Source organism: Wyeomyia smithii, chromosome 2, assembly GCF_029784165.1.
Source record: "Wyeomyia smithii strain HCP4-BCI-WySm-NY-G18 chromosome 2, ASM2978416v1, whole genome shotgun sequence".
In the NCBI taxonomy this organism is placed as follows: Eukaryota; Metazoa; Arthropoda; class Insecta; order Diptera; family Culicidae; genus Wyeomyia; species Wyeomyia smithii.
The window spans coordinates 154,759,305-154,774,495 of NC_073695.1; the positions used below are offsets into that span (position 1 = coordinate 154,759,305).

At 35.0% G+C, this 15,191-nt stretch overlaps 1 protein-coding gene and 1 long non-coding RNA gene across 5 annotated transcripts; one reads left to right on the forward strand and one right to left on the reverse strand.

Annotated features, from left to right (window-relative positions):
* Nucleotides 1–1,652: 1,652 nt before the first annotated feature.
* On the reverse strand, nucleotides 1,653–2,769 carry LOC129723877 (uncharacterized). Of its 4 annotated transcripts, XR_008727837.1 has the most exons (4): nucleotides 2,273–2,769; nucleotides 2,014–2,132; nucleotides 1,835–1,948; nucleotides 1,653–1,766 (listed from the first exon to the last, which is right to left on the reverse strand). It is a non-coding gene; the product is annotated as an uncharacterized LOC129723877 (long non-coding RNA). The 4 variants fall into 4 exon arrangements; XR_008727835.1 differs by having other exon boundaries at nucleotides 1,835–2,132; XR_008727836.1 differs by having other exon boundaries at nucleotides 1,655–2,132; nucleotides 2,273–2,606; nucleotides 2,677–2,766.
* Nucleotides 2,770–10,733: 7,964 nt separating this feature from the next.
* Nucleotides 10,734–15,191, forward strand: LOC129722572 (protein gustavus-like). Its single transcript, XM_055676145.1, has 2 exons — nucleotides 10,734–10,803; nucleotides 13,712–15,191. Exon 2 carries the CDS (start codon nucleotides 13,836–13,838, stop codon nucleotides 14,772–14,774), a length of 939 nt encoding a protein of 312 aa, XP_055532120.1. The 5' UTR covers nucleotides 10,734–10,803; nucleotides 13,712–13,835; the 3' UTR covers nucleotides 14,775–15,191.

Consider the following 15,191-nt stretch of genomic DNA (forward strand, 5'->3'; position numbering starts at 1 on the left):
TTGGAAAAATAAGACTCATGTACTCCAGTGATAACATTCATATTATTTGCAAAAACCACGTCAAGCTTTAATTCAATGATCGTCTTTGGTTAACTCTCTGAAAACTATCTTTCAAATTCATTTCATTTATTATTGAAATTGGACTTATGATGATATACGATTTGTAAGTGACTGGCCAAATATGTATAAAGTAATAGTTAGTATAACAAAGGTTTCTGCACCACTATGTGGATTAATTTAGGTTTTTTTAGTTCAATTTGGGGCCCCAAACAATCCTAGACATACCGGAGTCGATTGGTTTTGTCTCCGCTTGGAGCATTGCATTTCACACTTTCTTTGGAAAACCTACTTTTTTGCATTTTCCTTTGTAGAGAGCTCAGTGATGCTTTATTATGAAACTGGAATCAGCTGCCAATATGAAACATGTGTTAGAAAAAAAAAAAAAAAAGTTATACATTAATTAATGGATCCAAACTAAGAAATAGCAAACTTGACAATACTTGAACCACAGACTAACAGACATAACACGTCGAACAAATTTTCAATAAAATCATCGTTTGGATGATTCCAGTACTTTACGTTGGTAACACTAGCACCATCTGCTGTCGTGTTCGCGTTGCGTCATGTATTTCGACATCAGCGCCAGCGTTACTGCATGTATCAAATGGGGAACTACAAAATATGTATGATATTGCATGACAGCGCCCCAGACGACGTTTTCACGCGATGACTGTTATTCGATTGAAAATTTGAAATGAATGTTAAATGAACTGTTGTTACGTTTGTTAGTCTGTGCATGAACTTTGTAGAACACTTGCATAATGTAAAAATTGAGTTAAGAGAGTGATCATCCAAAAACACATTTTTAAGGGGTGCATTAGATAAAATTTTTCGATTTTCTGTAAACTTACTCAAAATGGTTAGTTCAACAATGTGTGAGCCGACCTGATTTTAGGCGGTTACAATTAATTTCCATTCTCTTCCAAAGAAGGATTAAGAAAAATCCTAAATGGAAAAACATCTTTGGAAAAACTTGTCATTAATATGCATGGACAAGATGATGAAATCATTTCTCTTGTCAATTTGTTTCAACATCGCAAGTGTTGAAACTTGAAATTCCATCCACCACTCATGTTATGAAAATATGAAAAGTGGATCATAATCAAAGAAGGTATTGTTTTGATTATGGAGGCAAAAACAATACCTCAGTTATTAAATCGAACGCAAGTTCGAATGTTTTAAGTTTATATTTACAGCAAAAAACTCCAATTCGCGGATGTTTAATCAAAACATGCAACCGAGCGGATTTACGAAAAAGTCAACAACGATTGCATCAGCCGTGCACGGGCACGTTCGCGAGGAAAGAGACGGAAGAGCGGCCCGCTCTCGTGAGAAGACGACGCCGCGGGAAAATTCGGGGTGACCGGAGTAGCGGCGAATACTTAAGCGGGGACTTCAAGGAAGTCCGAGGTCGTTATAGTGATACCCCTCGTGAGGCAGGTGCCTACGTCGTTATAGATAGTCCGCGGTTCGTTTAGGTGTTAACTCTTAAGTTTTATTCCGCGAGGCAGAAGTGATGCCCGTTGTTTAAGTTTCGGTTTAGTGTTTAAGTGATTTAATATTTTTTCAACTTAACTGATAGATTAAAAAGTAATTAAAATCGAGCAGATGTAGTGCAGTTAATCAAAGGACATATCACATCCAGCAGTAATAGTGTCTAACCACTCGGTACGTATTCCGCTTCATTGGTGACAGCGCAAAAGAGCCTGAAAAGATAGGCTCAGGTGCGCCGTTTTCTGGCTGGGCCAGTAGTGAAAAAGTAGAAAAAACTTACGTGCTTAAGTGACTTTGACGTATCGGAAAAACAGACCCAAATCAACGAAAGTGAATGCCACGAAACGTGCAAGTCCAATATTTCTAAGGGCTCCTCCTCGAAGTTGGTCGAAACCTAAAAGAACAAATAAAAAGGATTAGAAGAAGAAACAGTGAAAGTGTTAGAGGAACAATAATAACAATCCGAGATCGACTGTTGACCAGTGTTACGCGAATTCAAGTTTTCGAAATCCAATCGCAATAGATCCCACGGACAGGGAGCAGCTCACAGGGCACTGGAACCAGCAACAGGATTCAACCTACAAAAAAAATGAAAATAAGGTAAGATCAACCCAAGTGGTAACCAGCACAAATAAATTAACCTCCCGCTTTAAGGCCCTAGTTGGAAGACCCTAATTCTATTCTTGGTTCATAATCACAGAAAAATACAATTACTTACCCATCCAACCTCACCGCCATAGCGGACTGTTCACCACACTATTCTGGCACAGAATATTCCACTTTCTGGCACAGAATATTCCACTACTACGACACTACATTCTAATCCGTGGCTAGTCACACGCCACTAAGATAACCTCAGAATTTTTTTTTAATTTAATGAACAAATCAAACTAAAAAAAACCAGGGGTACCGACCCGTACTGCCCATACCGAAACAAATTAAGAATGACGACAATCAATAATGCATAATTGCATTTTTATTAGTCGATTGACACGGTTTCACACATACCAGTGAATCAAGTCCATCGAAAATTTTCCAATTGGAATGGAAACCTAAAAATATATCAACTCACAGTGGGTCAAACACGTGAGTTGATCACATAAAATAACATCAATAAAATACCTTTTCATTCGAGTTCCTCACAACTGGACTCAAAGTAAACAGCGAAACCAAAGATCAGAGGATCTAAGGTTCGAAACAGGAACATTTTTTTTTTTTCTCTCTCTCTTTTAGTTTACTAATACATGATCAAATTTTTGTTATTTCACATCATTACATGAATTTAACTTTTACAAAAGATGACAAGTGACAAGATGACAAGATAGATGATGACACAAATATTAATCCACTGATGACAGGCATCGCCAATTGTATAGGATTAATCACGTCTCCGATACAGCAATAATCGCGGAACGCATATGAGTATGCGATTATTGCGAACAAAAGTGGGAAGAAGAAAACTAAAGCTTCATCATGACCTACGTCAATAATTGCAAAGCTTAGTAGCTACGCGAGACCTTGACCGTCAAACAAATGGCACATTGAGCCAGTAATGAAAAAATAAAAGTCCAAAATTAATTTTCACGGTTGAAACACAAACGGCAATAAAGAGTGGTCAAGGCATAATTAGGAACTACGCTTAGAGGGAAAAAAAAAAAAGAAAAAAAAAAAAAAATAATATAATTATCTTTAAATATTAAAGGGAAATGTTTCTTCACAAATGCATAATTTGAGAACAGATAGAAGAAATTGCAAGACTATTGGTGTTGTTTAGTTCGTCTAGAGCCCCGACGGGTTTATAAATAATAATAATAGGGGAATTCCACTAGAAAAGATAATAAAATATTAGCAATAAAATTACAAATTTGACACATACTCATCGGAGCAAAGTCCCATCATGCAACACTCACTATGCAAGTGGTACTCCAGGAGTAGCGACCAAAACGACTTAAGAATTGCATACTAAGCAATTCACGCAGAGCCGCAAGGGGAACACAATTCGAACGAAGCGAAGCACGTCGCACACAATTTAAACAAAGCCGTGGTATGAAAAGACTACACATAGAACAAAAAGGTTCTATACCCAATACCAAGACATATAAAGACATGCACGATTGAAGGCAGTTAGCACGTTCAGCCGATACTGGACTAAATTTAGTACCACAAATACATTAAAATTACTTAATCCCATAAGTATGAAAAGGGGAGAATAGAGCAAAAAGACCCAAACAATCTAAAATTGGAAAAAACTCTCGGTATCCCTACAAATATCTCCTTTCTATTTTTAAGGTCAAATAATATGCTGCTGGAAGCAGGATTAAATGACCAGATTAGAGGAGATCAAGGAATACGTTGAACGGGAATATAAAAATCTACTCAAAAGCAAAAATAGGGCAAGATCACTTCAAGGAATTCTAACGAAAAAAGAACTCCTGAGGGATCACCTAGAAGAATTCGAATCTTTAGTCCTTAAATATGATAAAAGACTAAAGGACAAAGATTGGAACAAGCTCACAGATGACTTTGAGTTTGTAAAAACCAAAGTAGAGCAATCCATTAGAATATTAGAGGGAACTTCGATAATCCCAGAAAAAGAAAATAAGAGGCAAAGACGAAACTCAGACTATTATATCGAAGTGGTAATTCCTACACAAGGATTAAACCACTCGATATCCCTCGAGGATTCGCAAATTTGGGAAGCGTTACCCTTTACTTCATCATTTAATATATCGGGTGAAGTAAAGAGCTTTCTACAAGACAAGAATCAGATAGATAGAGAGGGAGAAAAGGCATCAGGAGAGGACTATCCGATATCGTCTTCATTTATATTACAAGAAGACGCTTCAAGCCGCTTCAAATTTCCAGATCATATTAGTCTGGAAAGCGAAACAAATCCGGAAAATAAAAACCATACAGAGGATTTTGATTTCGATAACACAAGTTTCATTGAAACTTTAGAGAGGCTTAAAAATAAATATTACAAAGATAGTTTTTTCTTCAATAGATTACTAAAGAAGAAAAAAACCAAAATGCCAGCAGAAACAACAAAAATGATGATCGATGCAGCTGCGATCATTCCAATATTCAGTGGAAAGGCGGAAGAACTAGATCCCTTCCTACTACAAGTTGATTATTTTGCAACAGACATCCCGGCAGCAGCTAGTCACACCCCATTATTGAATGTGGTGTACACAAAGCTCAGAGGGGATGCACTCAAACGGCTCAATGATATAAGGGCCGAGAAATGGCCCGAAGTTAGATTAAAAATGGAAAAACTTTTCCAGCCTGAAAAGAACATCGGGGCAATCTTCAAAGAAATCGAAACCCTACACCAGGGTTATTCAGAATCATTTGAGGAGTATAAAACACGAGCCACAAAAATTTACGAAAGTGTGAGAGATATCCTAGGACAGGAGGGAAATGATTCATATGTGTCAACACACCTAAGGAAACACTTCCTAGGGGGCCTGAGAAATCACACTTTGATTTCGGCAGGAAAGTCTCAACGAGATAAATCCTTTATGGACTTGCTCGAATGGCTACAAAAAGAATGTGAGGAGGAAGAAGAACTCCAGGATATCCACAGAAGGACGAAACCGGAGAACTCACCAAATTCTCCTCACAGAAAAAATTATAACAACATGAACAATAACACTCAAGGAGTTGCTTATTTAAATAACAACTTCAGAAGAAACAATAATAACAATTACCGAAACCAGAACAGAGGACACAATCCTCAGGCAAATAATCAAAATCAAAGTTACCAGAACAACTACCAAAACAATGGTAGTAGCAATAATTACAGAAATAATGGTAATAATACAAACTACCAAAATAATGGTAGTAATTACCACGGAAACAGGAATAATAATAATTATCAAAGAAATGATAATAACCATTCCAATTACAGGAACAGTAATAGTTTCCGGGGGAACAATACCGATTTTAGACCACAGAATAACGATTACCGAGGAAATGGCCAAAATAATGGCTTTAACAGAAATGATAACCGCGGTAATTATCAAAACGGTCATAATTCAAATTATAGGAATAATGACCGAAACAATGATACCAATAATAACAACAGAAACAATGGTAGAAATTCCTACGAAGGAAGACCCTTTCAGGGAAACCAACCTAGGAACCACCAAGGCCAATATGGTAATAACAGGGATTACAGAAGAGATGGGTCAAAAAACTAAAAAGGAGGGATTCAATAAACCAAAGGTTGACGGAATCCCAATTTAAAAGCTGCCTTTTTACATCATCAAAACCAAGAACACAAAAACTAAAAAACAAAGAGACTATAAATAAAACAACAGAAATTAAGTTTCCAATAAAAGAGACCCACGATCAGAGGTTTAGTCTAATACTAAATACACTCGAAAGATCGAATGAGTATACTGATTATCTACTAGATACAGGTGCTCAACCAAATATAATATCATTAAGAAGAGCTAGAAAAGTCGGTGCTGTATATATAGATAAATCCGACAGATCAGAAATCAAGGGAGTGACCAATAGTGAAGCATTGAATTCCATTGGCTCTACTTGGATAAACCTAAAGATATTAGAACATGTAATCCCGACAAAATTCTACGTGATTGACGAATTATCAATTCCAGCAATACTTGGAGCAAAATTCATGAAAAGCCATATTGATTCGATTGGAGGTAACTTTAAATATGTTATCTTCAAATTGAACATTCCAAAGAAATCAATTGAAGATAAAGACAAGGTTGATATTAAAGTATCGAAGATTACCAATAATAATTCTAGAAAACCCGAACAAATATTCATAGCAAATTATCAGGATGAAGCTATATTATCTAACAGTGAATCTGAAGATGAATACTTCGAAGATGATTACACCAGTGAATATTTAGAAAGTTCAGATGATCATGGAGAAAATAATTCAAGCTACTTTAATAGTTTAAAACCTGAAATAGGCTCTGCCGACAATGGAGATGAAGATTACTTCGAAATATCTTCCGCGAACGAAGAGGAACCAATTACAGAACCCGATAACGAATTTAAAATGGAAGATTTGGATTCCAATCAAGATTATAGCTTATTGGAGAACAAAGGAATTACACAAGCAAGAGGAGGAGAAAGAGTGAAAAAGGTTTTGGATAGCCTGAAACTCCAACATCTCGAAAAAAATACATTTTTTGAAATGAAAAATATAATGGCAGAATATAGTGATATATTCTGCCTAAAAGGGGATAAGTTGACTATCACAGATGCAGCAATGCACGAGATAGAGACAACAACCAATGTCCCTATAAATAAGAGGCAGTATAGATTCCCAGAATCTACAAAAAAACAAATTAATGAAGAAATAGACGAAATGCATCGCCAAGGCATAATAAGGCCTAGCAAAAGTCCATGGAATGCACCAGTTTTGTGCATACCTAAGAAGGATTTAGATGCGGAAGGGAACAAAAAGTACAGAATTGTAGTAGACTTTAGAGCTCTCAATTTGGTTACTAAACCATTTGTTTACCCCATTCCCCTAATAGATGAGATGTTAGATACTATAGGGGATAGTAAATATTTTTCTACATTGGATTTGAAATCAGGATTTTATCAAGTTCCGATTGATCCAAGAGATGCGGCGAAAACAGCATTCTCAACCCCGAATGGACATTATGAATATACGAGAATGCCCATGGGACTAAGAAATAGCCCATCAACTTTTCAAAAATTAATGAACTCAGTGCTATATGAATTGCCAGACATAAGGGCTCGGGTCTATCTTGACGACATTTTAATATACGGAAGAAGCATAAAAGAACACAACGAAAATCTGATCAGAGTGTTGAGAGCTCTGAGAAGACATAACTTGAAAGTGGAACCCTCAAAATGTCAAATATTAAAAACAAAGATAAATTATTTAGGACACACTATTGACGAACACGGTATACGTCCTATGAAAGATAATATTGAAGCTGTAAGGGATATGCCAGTTCCAAAGACAGTAAAAGGAGTGCGCTCATTCTTGGGAACAGTGAATTTTTATGGAAAATTCATCCCAAAAATAGCGGAAACTCGAAAACCTTTGAATGATTTATTAAAGAAAAATGTTCGTTTCAAATGGTCAGACGAATGCCAAAGTGCATTTGAGAAATTGAGAAATTTTCTAACATCGGATACTCTTTTGGTAAGACCAAAGTATAACGATACCTTTGTGTTAACTACGGATGCGAGTGACTACGCAATTGGAGCAGTCCTCTCAAATGAAAAAACACCAAATCGACCCATAGCCTACGCTAGTAGAGGCTTAGTAGGGGCCGAAATAAGGTATCACGTAATCGAGAAGGAATTACTTGCCATTGTTTGGGCAGTAAATCGATTCAAGCACTATATATATAATCAAAAATTCATCGTTTATACAGATCACAGACCTTTAGTTTCTCTGTGGAATCTGAAAGAAACATCTCACACCTTAACTAGGTTGAGATTGAAATTGCAAGGTCTGGAAATGGACATACGATATAAACAAGGACGAGAAAATATAGTAGCCGACTTTTTGTCAAGACTTCAACATGAAAATGTTGAAAAGGCCAACGACACTAACGAAAATACGGTCGCTGTGTTGACTCGTCAACAAAAACGACAACAGGATTTACTCATAAATGATGATGAGAATTCCGATGATGTCCCTGAAGATGAAATCTCCAAGATATTAAACTCTGACATTTCGGACAACGAAAAAGTTACCTTAAACGACACAAATGACGCCTTAAAAGACGCAACATATCTATCAGCGGAGGACTTCAAAATCGCTCTGAAACAGGAATTGATTGATGAATCAAAAGTGGTTATTACAAAAACTATTAAAGATGAAAAATCATGCGACGCAAGATTTGTCATCCTAAATAGCAAAACTGCTTTCAATGAGTTAACATCTTTATATGATTACCCTCACGGTATCAAAGATTGGGTCAAAGATAACCTTTTGACACATCCTTCAAATAAGGTAGCAGGAATATTACTCGAAGGGAAGAACAACTCCCTAATGAATTTTGACAATTTTATTGATTTAATGTTAACATATTTCAATAACTGCCCGGATTTCATTCTAAACGCAAAGACAATTCACATGATCTCGTTTAGAAAGATAAAGCAATATCAGATTTTACAAATAGTAAAATATATTGCGTGGAAATTGGATACCAACATCATTTTATACAACGCAGACAGTGAACGAACTATAGTAAACAAGGACGAAATTCAAACAGTTTTGCATGAATTCCACGATGCGCCTCTTGGTGGACACGTAGGAGCAAAACGAATGCATCAACGAATAGGCACACTTTTTGTATGGCCTAACATGAGAAGAGACATTGAGAATTATGTAAAACAATGTGACTCATGTCAGAAGAACAAGATTTGGAGCCATAACAAAATCCCAATGAAGATAACAACTACGTCATCAGAACCATTTGAGAAGGTTTTTATAGACATAGTTGTCTTACCAGAATCCGATTTTGGTAATAAATATGGACTTGTCATGCAAGACGACCTAACCAGATTCTTGGTAGTAGCACCAATGGAGAATCAAGAATCAGAAACAGTCGCCAGGACATTTATAGAACATTACATTTGTAAATTTGGAACACCTGCTGAATTAGTATCAGATCAAGGTTCAAATTTTATGAGTGAGGTGTTCAAACATATTTGTAAAATTTTGAAAATAAAGAAAATCAACACAAGCGCGTATCATCCTCAAGCCAATTTAGTTGAGAGATCAAATCGTGAATTAAAAACATACCTGCGTCAGTACGTAGTAGGCAACCCACATGTATGGGACCAACATCTGCCATACTTTACGTTCGAGTACAACACGACGATTAACTCTTCGACAAAGTACTCTCCGTTCGAACTTGTATATGGACGATTAGCTAGATTACCAGCATCCATATATAACCAAAGGGAAAATGGTCTAAATTACGAAAGCTACTCAAAAGAGATGAGGTCTGTGTTCAAAAACATTCACTCAAAAGCTAAAGAAAACCTAATTCTGTCAAAAGAAAAGCGCAAAGAGCTCTATGACAGAAAAGCAAACGATTGGCAACCTATGTGGGGAGATCTGGTCTTAGTACATGCCAACCCCATGGGAGTAGGGCAGAAACTCCAGAGCTATTGGAGAGGCCCTTATGAAATCGTAGATTTGCCCAGTGAGCAAACCACGGTAATCAAAAACGGCAACAAACTAGAGAAGATCCACAATAATCGCCTAAGAAAATACCATAATTAAAAGAATGAAATGAAAAAAAAAAAAAAAAAAAAAAAAAAAAAAAACATTGAATGAAGCATAAAAACACTCAAAGTTCACTACCTCTTCGTTTTATTTTTGGGGTGTCCGGATTTAAAACACATCAACATTTTGGTTGTAAATCCGGACAGTGCAAACAGGAAAAGGACGCCGTTTGACAGTGCGTTTATGTTTCGATTTATCTAAATTTTATCTCACGGCTTACTATGGTATTTATGATGTTTGAACGATCTTTCACATATAAAAAAAAGCTCCTGTATAACATTGCATCTCATAAATTGCATAAATTACCATCTAATTGAGAAGTATTGATGAAGGTGTCCGGATATTGGTACCGTCCGGATTGTGATTCATCACGGTACAGCTCGGCGACTGATCGTCAGCCCTACTGATTTTTGCGAACGAAGTGGAAATAACAAACACAAAAAAAAAAAAAAAAAAAAAAAAAAAAAAAAAAAAAAAAAAAAAAAAAAAAAAAAAAAAAAAAAAGGGGGGGTAAAACCCACAACGAAAGACGAATTATTAATCAATAAAGGATGTGATATTACATTTGTTAACATAAAGATTAACAAAGAAAGTTTTACAAAAATATTAGTATATTATCAAAAAAAAAAAAAAAAAAAATTATTATTACGTACATAATATTTAAGTCTATTACATAAAAATGTCTCTCAATGAATAAATGTCTACGTCTAATGGCCTATGATCCCTGACCAGAATTGGTCAGGCTTTTTGCAAACAGAAAAAAAAAAAAAAAAAAAAGAAAAAAAAAAAAAAAAAAAAAAAAAAAAAAAAAAAAAAAAAAAAAAAAAAAAAAAAAAAAATCAGCCAATATCAAAATATTTTCTTTTCTCCTCGATTACAGGAGCATTTTTCTTCTCGTTAACCTATTCAGGTTAACGAATGGTGGATTCATTTTAGAGGAACAACACGAGCCGTTGATAAGAATGGGCACATACGTGTTGAAGGTAAGATTCCCGGTATTAGGATTAGAAGAAGGAGGGAAGGCCTTATTAAAATCTAAGGCAGATTATAATTATACTTGTGTATTATTACAAAAAATAATAAAAAATACACATTGTAATGTCATGCTGAGTGATTTAGAAATGGCATTCAACAAAAGCATGGATATGAATAAGTTCATAAAAGAATTTTTTCCATCCCGAAGAACTCGTGGTTTTATAACAGCCATTGGAGGTATGGATTCTGATGATAGAATTCGGGTGGATATAAATCTGGACAAATTAAGAAGGAACGAGGAATCCTTGGTCTTATCACTAGATCATCAAACTGCGACAATTGATGCTATGTACAAATTTGTAGACAGCTCAATGTTGCATATAGATGATAAGATGAAAAACGTGATGAATACGTTCAACACATTAGGGAAACTGGTCCAAGACGACTTAAGTTTCGCTAGTACATATAAAAAGGCACTACAACTTGAGTCGGAATTAATTGAAATTGGATTTAGAATTCAATCTTTAATAAATGACTTAAATAAACAACAGAATATTATACTACAAGTCTTGCTTAATAAAGACAATAGTATAACATGGTTTATTCAATTACTAGAGCCAGCAATTTTGTTGCAAATATTAAAAGAGGCTGAAAGTAAGATCAAAGGGGGCCTCGAATTTCCAAGAAGACAAAATAGCGGAATATTGTCAGAGATTTTGAGAATAACGGATGTATCCTTTAAAACGGAGAACAACCAAATGTTGTCAATTGACCTGAAGATACCGTTAGTTTCAAAGAGGAAATTCAAAGCATTTAAGGGAAGTTTTATTCCACAAATAAATGGAACTATTATCATGACCATTAATTTGGATCGGAATATAATAATTGAGGAAATTGATAGCTATTGGGGATTCCTATTAACGGAAACTCAATACGAAAACTGCAAAATATACATGAATTTTAGAATTTGTGAATTAAAACTGAAGGAGGAAAATTTAACTTCAGAAAACGAGTGCCTATTGAATCTCAGATTCAGAAATTCAACAGAAAATTGTAAGATTAAACTTCTGAGAGTCAATCACGACGCTTGGTTTGAAACCGAGGAGTCAAATGTTTGGGAGTATGTAACCCCACAAGAAGTTGAAGTAAATATTTTCCATGGAGAAAATAAAACAAAATTGATTGTTAGGGGTACAGGTCGAATGAGGCTAACCCCAAACATGAGGATTCAAACAAATAACACAAAAATTTGGTATTCAGATACTACAGTATCGGATAACAAAGCATTAGTAAACACAATGAACTACAAAATAATGAATTTTACGTGGGAAGAAAGTACAATGCATTTGATCCCAACATTGAGTGGAAATTTCTCTAAAGTTTCATTCTATGATCGAAAGAAGCTTTTTGATTTAGGAATCGATGTTGAAGTTCTCAAAAAGCAAAGACCCTTCCTAGAAAATTTAATTTATTCTCCACTTTCATCAGGCTGGACTATAGCTAGTATAGGGACTGGAGCAATAATTATGTTGGCAACGTTGATAGTACTTTTTATTTGTTGCTTTAAAGGGCAGATTTCTTGCCCACAAAACAAAAAGTACGTCTCTTCATATTCCAAGGAAAGGAAGTCGAAACCTTTTAAACAAAGGAATCCAAAGGTTTCAATTCTGAAAAAACCTCGTTCATCACCTCCAAAGATACCGTTGAGAGGACAAAAGATTACCCATTTAGGGCCATTGATCGACCCACGGGAACCGAATTCAGACGCTGAGATGCTTAAAAGGATGAAAGATATTTTCGCCAATCCAAATTTAGAACATAATGGAGAAATCATGCTCATGCGTGAATTAAATCCACAAGCGAATTTACCAGCAATTCAAAAATTAGAAGAAGAATATATGGAACCAGATATATTTCAAACCTCAACAGGAATAACAAATGAAAGCGATATCCAGGGGATATCAGAAAATAAGACAATTATAAAAACACAAACTAGAAGACCACCAGTCAGAATTCGGTGGTAGAAAAAGTTGATACAGAGCGACAACCTACAGCTAATTATAACATAATGCGTTCGCCAATAACAACAAAAAAGCATTTGAATGAACCGAAGAGCTGGAAATCCAGGATAAGTAAATGTCTTGTCAAAGATTGTCAAAAATGTCTGCACGTAATAATGTCAAATAGATGAGCACTATAAAAGAATTAAAAGGGGAAGAGGAAACATACCTCCCATAAATAACGCGAAAGAGTAAAACTTTGATTAATTAAATCGGAAGAGACCCCACATTATTTGAAAGAAGGGCCTTTCAAATGAAAATAGAAGAAATGAAATATTGACCTAGAGCGGATAAAAGTTTCCCTCGTTACAATCAGTATCCCATGGGAAATGTTAAATGAGATCGTATTTACCGTTCGACAATAGTAAAATTGAACATTGTCGATAAACTGAATTTTTTTTTTACGATTTTTTATGTTTGAATGGATAGTGAATTATTGGACAAGGGAACACTACCTAGAATGACTGTGATTTGAATGAAATAACAAGGGAGTAGTGACCCAGAATGGTAGTTATTGAGTATACGAATTGTTAATTATATTAAAAAAAATATTATTATGTGAAATCGAATAATACTTAATTTTCGGAAATTTTAGAAGACAAACATCGTTAAGGGAAACAGTAGAGACAAAAAGGTTGAAACCAAGGTCAAAATAAAAGGGAATTACTAAGGGCAAAATGCTCACAAAAAAAAAAAAAAAAAAAAAGAAGTTTTATGAAATGCTCAAATGAAAAAAAGAGAAATGTCATCAATTACAAAGGACATATTATTACGAAAAAAAAAAAAAAAAAAAAAAAAAAAAAAAAAAAAAAACAGCAATGTATTAAGAATATATTTTACTCATTTCTTTTTGCAGACAGAGCAAATGAGATACGAACAGGCCTATAGCCTAGGAAATTGAGGTAAATATATATAGAAATAAAAATAAGAATTTAAATCCTGTTTGTAGTAGTCAACAAATACTTTTGACACTACGTAAAATGTATGCCAAGAAACATTTAAACAAACGAAGAGGACGAAAACATAGTGTAACGCCTCAAATTACAAATATGGAAAGACCGAAAAGACACGAAAATTATGAGATACCACAAAGATTAAAAATTTTGTTGGAAAGACCAACAGTATCTCCGGAAGAACAGATAAGACATTCCTGGAATAAGGAAGACTGTTCTGAAAACATATTTGTAGAAACTAATGGTCTCACAGCCCATCGAACTTATGCAAGAAACAATACTGATTGCATAAGAGGTAAAGTTGGGTTCACAAAAGGTCTCCATGTATGGGAAATAACATGGCCTAGTGAACAGAGGGGGACACATGCATACGTTGGAATAGCAACGTCTGATGCAACCCTACAATGCATGGGTTATCAAAGTCTATTAGGACTAGATAGCAATTCTTGGGGCTTTGACATAAACAGGGGCATGACGCTTCATGATTCAATCATTGACACGTACCCGAAAAAACAAAATGGTAGAGAACGAAAATCTTTTGAAAAGTTCAAAATAAAGTTCGAGACTATTAAAGTGATACTGGATATGGATAAAGGCACACTGAGCTTTTTAGCCAATGGCCAATACTTTGGAGAAGCCTTCGAGGGTCTCCAAAATAAGACACTATACCCAATAATTTCAACAGTTTGGGGCAGAAGTGAGGTAAAAATGGAATATTTAGGTGGTTTAGAGTCTAAACCAATTACCTTACAGGAATTGTGCAAATACACAATCTGTAAAGGAATGTGTTCAATACATTTCAAAGAAAATGTCAAACTTTTCCAATTACCAAAGTCAATAGAGAACTATTTGTGCCTTCAAGGAAAGGACTTTTGGAAAAGGAGTCTGAACACAGACAGAAAACATGAATGCACAAATTATTGTGTCACACATAACACGACTGGGCTCCGAGTAAAAGACGTGTGAAAAAAAAAAAAAAAATTATGGATTTACACACATCTGTCAGCATATTTTTTTTTTAGATATATAACTATGTAGTATGATAGAGTTTAATTTTAATAGTATATAATTATTTTTGGGATTATTCTACATTTTATTATACAATTATTTAATAGAAAACAAAATGAGTATATTTACAGATTAATCCTGCCTAAAACCTCAAATCAGGGGGGGTTTTAGGTCAACAGCAATTTACCAGGCGATCCACAGAAGACGAGAAGGAAGATAAACCAGAATGGTGAATAGAAGGAAGGTAAAACAGAATGATGGTATGGTGAGTGTAGATTGCTGCTATACGGTAATGCAAGTGTAATTTTGGGTTATCCTTTTCGGTATTAAATACTTGCATTGCTGTAGACCTGTTTTTTTTTTTTTTTTTTTTTT

Excerpts from the sequence above, each read along its gene's own strand:
- LOC129722572 (XM_055676145.1), top strand. The coding sequence starts at position 13,836 with ATGTATGCCAAGAAACATTTAAACAAACGAAGAGGACGAAAACATAGT.